The sequence below is a fragment of the Gossypium arboreum genome, chromosome 10 (genome assembly GCF_025698485.1).
Source record: "Gossypium arboreum isolate Shixiya-1 chromosome 10, ASM2569848v2, whole genome shotgun sequence".
In the NCBI taxonomy this organism is placed as follows: Eukaryota; Viridiplantae; Streptophyta; class Magnoliopsida; order Malvales; family Malvaceae; genus Gossypium; species Gossypium arboreum.
The window spans coordinates 24613750-24621194 of NC_069079.1; the positions used below are offsets into that span (position 1 = coordinate 24613750).

The window sequence follows — 7445 nt, forward strand, 5'->3', positions numbered from 1 at the left end:
ATTATAAGTCAGGCGATATATGTATAGATTCCTTTTTGAGTCTAGTTTCTATAGAAACAAACAGAATCAGTATTGAAGCCCTGTACAGGGAGATATCCAAGTCTTAGTGCGTGAAGGTCAGAGTAGTTGAACCCTGAAATAGGGGAGACTTTAACTAATAAACTGTACTAATTGGCTCAACCAAAAATTCTAGAAAAAAATTTTTAGATGAACATATGAGTCTAGTTTCAGAAAAAATTTACGGAACTGGTTTTCGAGTTTTGAAACTCAAGATATGATTTTTAAGGCGACAGTGACACAGTAACCAACTTGTCTGGAAAATTTTAAAATGGACTGTGCAAATAAGTGGATTAAGCCCGTTAACCCCTCGTGTCCGACTCCGGCAACGGTCTCGGGTACGGGGTGTTACAGCGGTGGTAGAACAAAAAGAAGAAGAAAAGATGAGGATAAGTGATAAAATGGTGGTGTTTAGGTTGAATGGTGGTGGCTAACAGTGGAGGAAAGGAGGCCAAAATCAAAATAATGGTGGTCCAAGATGGTGCAAAAGGAGATGGGGAGAGAAAAGAGATGAGCAAAAGAGGGGAATGGTAGTGAAAAGGAAAGTAATGAAAAGATGGAATAAAAGGGTGTTATTCATCTTGTCTAGGTTCAATGAACATCACATAAGGTAATGGTGAAGAGAATAGTATGTTGAGGGGACAAAAGAGCAAAAAGAGGATCATGAGAGTGAAAACGGGGCTTAATAAGGGAAGGTTGACTCACACACAAGAAAAGAATCTTTCCCCATGCATGGTAACTAGGTTGGACGGTAAGGAGTGTTCACACTAGCTAAAGTTGTCAAAAAAAATAAAAATTTGTGTGTATGAGGAGTTAAACATGGAACCTTTAGGAAATTATCTAAACACTTAACAACTTTACCACATTACTCCTTGTGATCATTTTAATAGAAAATATTTAAAAACATAGGATGACCTTTGCTAAGGGTTTAAAACAAATTTGCACAAAATAGAAATTAACGAGAGGGAAGAGATTCGAACTCAGATAATCAAAGATAGCTCCATCACTACTCAATCACTATAATTGATATTTATTATCAAATATGCTAAGGTCATCTAAAAGAAATTGGGCGTGACCTTTCTCGGTTCATTGACCTAATTTCTATTAACCCGATTTTTGAAATATGACATTCGATGTTTGATTGCCATGCACCTTATTGCTTAAGTTAGTTCAAGGGACATCTTGTGTATGCTTTGTGTGTTTGCTTAAGGACAAGTAAAGACTTAAGTTTGGGGGAGTTTGATACGTCGTATTTCAATATGATAAATTAAGCTCTTTTCATACTTAAAGAGCTTGTTTTTGGGTGATGTTTCGAGTCCTTTATCTCTTTTTCACATTTAGATTAGAATTTACGTTAATTACACTTTTTAGTGGTTTTTATGTTATTTGCAATAAAAAACATCAATTATATGTCCAGTTGAGCTTAATATGTGGCTAAGGCATTTTCAGGGACTTAACTGAGGAACAAGCGAAGGAATCAATCATGTAGCTTCGGTATTGAAACCTTGGGATATTGATGTCACAACCTGGAATCCTTTGACTCTAAATGCTGCAGCATCATTCTCTGATGTCGTGACATCGGGCTTTCCACCATGCCAATGAAGTAATCTCGAAAAGCCTCGGTGTCGTAACAACAGACTTGTATAGACGCGACACCAAGGTCTTTGACTTGCGACAACAAGCATGTGGTGTCGTGACATGTACCCTAAAGATGGACCAATAAGATCAAGCTAAGTCGCAACATTGGACCTATGATGTCACAACTTAGAGCCCCTTGAGTAGCAATGATGCGATCTCACTCTTTCTTTGATCATCCTTTATCAAGAGTTTTTTTTATTCTTTGGTTCAAGAGCTCAAAAAGCAAGAATGAGACTTTTAGGCAATGATTGTGAGCGCGATGGACATGGGTTCGAAATTGAGTCACCTTTGATGCAAACATGATACTTTTAATAGGGAATAACGTTGTTTCTTTTCTTTTTGGAGCTTTTTTTTTTTTACTATTGGGCTGTAATGTTATAAAGAGTTGGTGCATCTGTTGACCTTTCTCAATGTGAGAACAAGCCATATAATTGTCAATGTGTTGGGTGAGTTCAAGTTCCCGAGATCTATATGATCAAAAGTTTGACATAGATTATGGCTTTAAGTGTGGCATTGGCTTCTTAATTGATTCTTATGGTTTTAAACTCTATAAACTAGAAAATGTTAAGATCATGCTTGTATCATCGTCATATTAAGCTTGTGCTTTTGTTTTTCTTGCCTTTTCTCTTTAGTTTGACTATTGATTAAATTGTCCTTTTTAGCTTAGTTTCTTATAACTTGTTTGAGATGTTTGATTTTTTTATTTCTAATTGTATTGTTAGTCTTGAATGAATGAATATTCACTCGTCGGTAGAAAAAAATGAAATTAGGTTAGGAAATACCATCCAAATTATAAATGAATTTAAAATTGATCCAAATGCAACCTCATCCCGTTAATTCTTAAGAAATAGGAGGAAAAAAAAAGGAAAAAGACTAACCAAATTAAAATGAATTAAAATTGATAACATTGTTAAAGAAAGATGAAATTAATCTAAAAAATATCAAAATCATAGCTACAAAATAAAACACATTCTACTCTTAAAAAGAAAATTAAATTTGGAGCGAAAACTGTTGAAAGTGAAGGTAATAAATTTCAAAAAGAAAAATAATCTTTAAGCAACGTAATAATATGATTAATTTAAAATTGATCAAAAATGCATCCTCACCCACTAGAATGTACGGAAACAAACAGTTTTTTTTGTCTTGAAAATCTGGCCGTTAGAAACAAGAATAAGAAGAAAAAAAGATCATCATCTCTTATCTATATATCTGTAGAGCACTTAAAAAGAGGTCAGTAAAGCTTCACTTCAAAGGAGTGGTAGTTTCCATGGCGTTTTCTTCTTCTGCTCTCTCTCACGCCTCTTCTTCATGCCTCTCTTCCTTCCCACATGCCTTCACAACCAGAAAAACCCATCTTCGCTTCCCATCATTTTTACTCATAAAAGCTTCTTCTGAACCTGACAAAGGAAACCCCACTGCTACACAGACCAAAAACGCTGAAGGCTCTAGCAATGCTCAACCTCAACCTCAACCTCAAGCCACTCCCGCCGCCGCCGCTAAGCCACCTCCCAAAAAGCCTGTTTATTCCAGTGAGTTTTCTCTGAAATACTTCCCTCAATTATTGGTTTAAGTTGCTTGGGTTTGAAATGATGGAAGTGGGTTTGGTTTTGGGCAGTGAAGAAAGGCCAGATTGTTAGGGTGGATAAAGACAAGTATCTCAACAGTATTAATGTAAGTGAAACATGAATTGATTTATGCTATATTGGTTATCTTCTTCTTGTTACATAGTTTGCTGAAAGTGCAAGAAATTGGATAAATGACACATAATCCCTTGTTTCCACAATGCTTGTTCCCTTGTTGATACAAACTCTTTAGAGAAGGGATCTTCCGGAGGGATAAAATTTTGCTTTGGATTAGACAATTTTTCTTTATGTACAGAGAAGAAAAAGAAAGGGGATTATAAGAGATTATCAAACATTTTTTTTTCTTTTGTTTTAGAAAAACAAACTTATGTAAGCTTTTTGCTGCTTGAACTTGTATTGGATTTCCCTTGGCATAAAATTACAGGGATAGTGACAGTTTTGGTTTTGTTTTAGTATCTATCTGTAGGGCATCCCCCCTATTACAAAGGCTTGGACTACATATACGAAGACCGTGGTGAGGTGCTACTATCGAGCCATTGAGTATCAAAGCTTTCTCCCCTTTTTGTTTTGTTTAGGACATCTTTGAAGGACATTAAATCTTTTGCTATCTGCTTGATGATATCAGGTTCTGGATGTACGCATTTTTGAGACAGGAGAACATGCACTTGTGAGAAATTTTCACTGCAGCCTTTGCCTTAGTATTTTGGTTCACTTTCATTTGTTAGACTATGATGATTACAGAAAACTAGAGCTTCTTCTCTACCACAAATCATGCTAATTCAGTTCTCTTATCAGAAAATTTTCATTCTTAAGCTTAAGCTAATGTGACATAATGATGAACTAAAATTTTGAGAACTTTATGTCAATATGTTATACAAATGCTAGTTAAAAGAATAATAGTTTTTGCCACTGCTGATAATTGTGCTCTGTGCAATCCCATTTTGCCGGATGCTGATCCATTCTTAAGTTAGACGTTAGAGCATTCGAGGCTCAATCTAGCTAAGCATGACCTTTTTTCAGGTTGCATGGGTCGGCATCCCAACTGCACCAGCTTGGCTTCCCACGGACATGCTTATCAAGGTACTGTTAATAGATTGTTTCATTGGCCACTTGAGTCGATTTGGCAAATTACCCTTTTGTTAGTTTTGTACTGCTATATACTAAATGAACCAAAATCATTCAGGTTATTAGTTTGGCTAAGTAGTTTAACTTATTTCAAATCTTAAAATGTAAGTTTTTTACTACTTTATGCATCATTCACTGTAGGGGCGAAGCCAGAAAATTTTTAGGGGCGGGGGAATTAAATTGTAATTTTTAATAGCTTATTTTTTTATAATTTTTAAAGGATTAAATCAAAATTTTATCATTTTTAGGGGGCAAAGTGCAATTTTACCTTCACTAATTTAAAATTTTAAAATTTCTAAAGGGCCTAAATGGATAATTTTCCATTTTAGGGGGCTGGATAGGCCACTGATTCACTGCAAAACTAAGCTACCACAATGCATTCAAAGTACTTGTTTACTAATAAAGTTTCAAAATTATAGACCAATCCTTGTTCAATAAGCCTGATATGCCTGCCAATAGTCAAGAATGCTTGTGACCTTAGCTAAGTTACTGGATGATCAATCAACTTAGCAATCAGACACTGTTAATGCTTTTGATTATCACGCATAACTAGCCTGCTCTAGTAAAATGATTATTGACACACACATATATACTTATGTACGTATATATGTGTACTTATAGAGAAGGCAAAACTTGAACTATATGATTGATTTCAAAAGTGAGTCACTCTAATGAAGAGTTTTTCTTTTTCTTCTTGCTGAAAAGTGGAGGTGGGATGGGTGTATTTTTTTTTTTTTTTTTTTTGGAAGGTGGGATGAACCAGTTAAGGTGATTGCCTGATTCGCTCCACCTAGCCCCTGCTTATATATGTATACATGTATATATTTCAATACATGTATATATAAGCAGGGTGTGGCCAGGGCAAAGTATGGCAGTGTGGCAATGGATTTTGTAATATTTGCTCTCGCGCTGTTCCATTGCTATATAGAAATTGGAAGCATTTATGCTGTAGTAATTGTAGTTCCTGGTTCCCGTTCTTTGTTTGCAGTCTGAGAAGCTCCAATATGAGAGATTGTGAAGCAGTTTTCGGAAATGGAGTCCCGCACATTTGAGTGTGATGACCATTGATTCTCCATTTCCATGGTGTTACATTGTTCTAATTACTCACCATGAGTTGCATATATTGTATAAAAGCAAGAAACCGAGTTTTTCAATATAATATGTTTATGTCATTCATTCATTACTAAAAGGAACTGTAAAAACGAAATCCACCTTAGCATTTTTAGCATGTAAGATCTGATTTCAATGTGTACCATGAAAGGCTTCAAGATTTATTACTATCCAAGCGGATACTTAGAAGCCAGGAGACTGGTCAGCTTGGTCTCTTTTATGATCTGCTTTAAAGTTACATTTAAATTAATACTTTGTGTTGAATGTTATGTAGTAATAAATATAAACATATTAAAATATAACATATCCATATTTTATATTATTATAGTTTAATGTGACTCGAAAAATTAAATGCAAAAAATCAAGGTGTTCCAAATATTGAAAATTTAAGTAAGGAATTAAAGTTATAAAATTGTTTGACAAATTAATTACGAAATGTAATTAAATTGTTTAATAAATATAGATTTTAAATTATAAAAATATGTTCTACATTTTATTTTTATTTTAAACATTTCACCTTATTTTATATAAAAATAAAAAAATAAATGAATAGCTTTTGTAAGATAATACAATATTAAAATTGATAAAATTGATTTAACTAAAATATTTTCCATTAAGTGATAAGTAGCTCTTATCCACTTATTATTTTCACACTTTTTATAAATATTCTATCGGATTGTTTTCATTTTAGATTATCAAACATGTGTAAAAATTAAATCAATTCATTTAATTTTTTGAATGGTCTATCAAACAAGACCTAAGTATTGAAAAATTAAATAATGAAATTAAGTTATAAAATTTGTTTCAGTATATTATCCAAATACCAAATATAATTAGAGAGTTTGATAAATATAATTTTAAAAATTTTAAAATAAAGTATTTAAAGGATAATATTAAAAGAATAAAATAGAAATAATTGAAAAATAATTCTATAAGTGATAAGGAAGTAACTCTTTCTATACTAATCATTTTCCACAACTTTTTATAAACAAGTTCTATCATTTGTTTTTGTTTTCTTTTCATTTAACTCTTAAAAGAAACTGCTCACTAACTTTTTTTCATTTTTATCTATAATAATAATTATCATTAAAAGAAACCATTCACTTAAAAATTAATTTAATTATAATTTATTTTTCAAACTCTCAGAAAATTGTTTTTCAAAATATAATTAGTTTTAATATACATAATATCATTCTTTTTAAAATTATTTTCTCCTTAGAATAGGTGAAATGAAATTTAGTTTTCATTGTTATTCAATTACAAGCTAATCTAATAAAAAAACTTACATATAGATTTTTTAAATGATAAAAATATTCTTTATTAATCATTATATTATTAAATTGATATTAAAATAATATAAATTTTAAATATTAAAAATCAAAGTTGATTTTTATAAGGAAATGAGTAAGAAATCTCTAAATATTGCACTCAAGATTTGATGTCAACTGGATTTCATTTCAAGAGAAACCCTTTGCCTTTATATCATAGGCTCATTTGAAATTATATTTGGTATTCATCTTAAGCCACACTTCATTATATTTAAATTGTTTAAATTTTGCATTAAAATTTAACATTTATATATTTTCATTCAATTAATAACTGAAAAATCATGAAAAGAAATTAAATAGAATTAATAATTTTGTTCATTCTCTAATTATGGTTAGATATTTTTTTATTGTTATAACATTTAAATTATTAAAATAAATATTATATTTTAATTATATTCAATAATTCAAATATTACTTTATAAGGAATAAATATATATTATTAAACAAATTAAAAATTAGGAATAAAAATATATTATTAAACGAATTAAAATTAAACACATAAAATCACATAAAAATGAATATAAATAAAAATATTGAAAAATTAAGATATAAAACTATTTAAATAATAATTTCTAAATTTATATAAATTTAACTTGTATTAAAA

General features: G+C 31.0%; 1 protein-coding gene across 1 annotated transcript; it reads left to right on the plus strand.

Moving 5' to 3' along the window:
- The first annotated feature begins 2820 nt into the window (after nucleotides 1-2820).
- On the plus strand, nucleotides 2821-5763 carry LOC108487475 (NAD(P)H-quinone oxidoreductase subunit O, chloroplastic). The gene is made up of 6 exons (XM_017791829.2): nucleotides 2821-3224; nucleotides 3311-3366; nucleotides 3732-3797; nucleotides 3904-3945; nucleotides 4299-4358; nucleotides 5392-5763. Exons 1-6 carry the CDS (start codon nucleotides 2963-2965, stop codon nucleotides 5419-5421), a joined length of 516 nt encoding a protein of 171 aa, XP_017647318.1. The 5' UTR covers nucleotides 2821-2962; the 3' UTR covers nucleotides 5422-5763.
- The last annotated feature ends 1682 nt before the right edge of the window (nucleotides 5764-7445 follow it).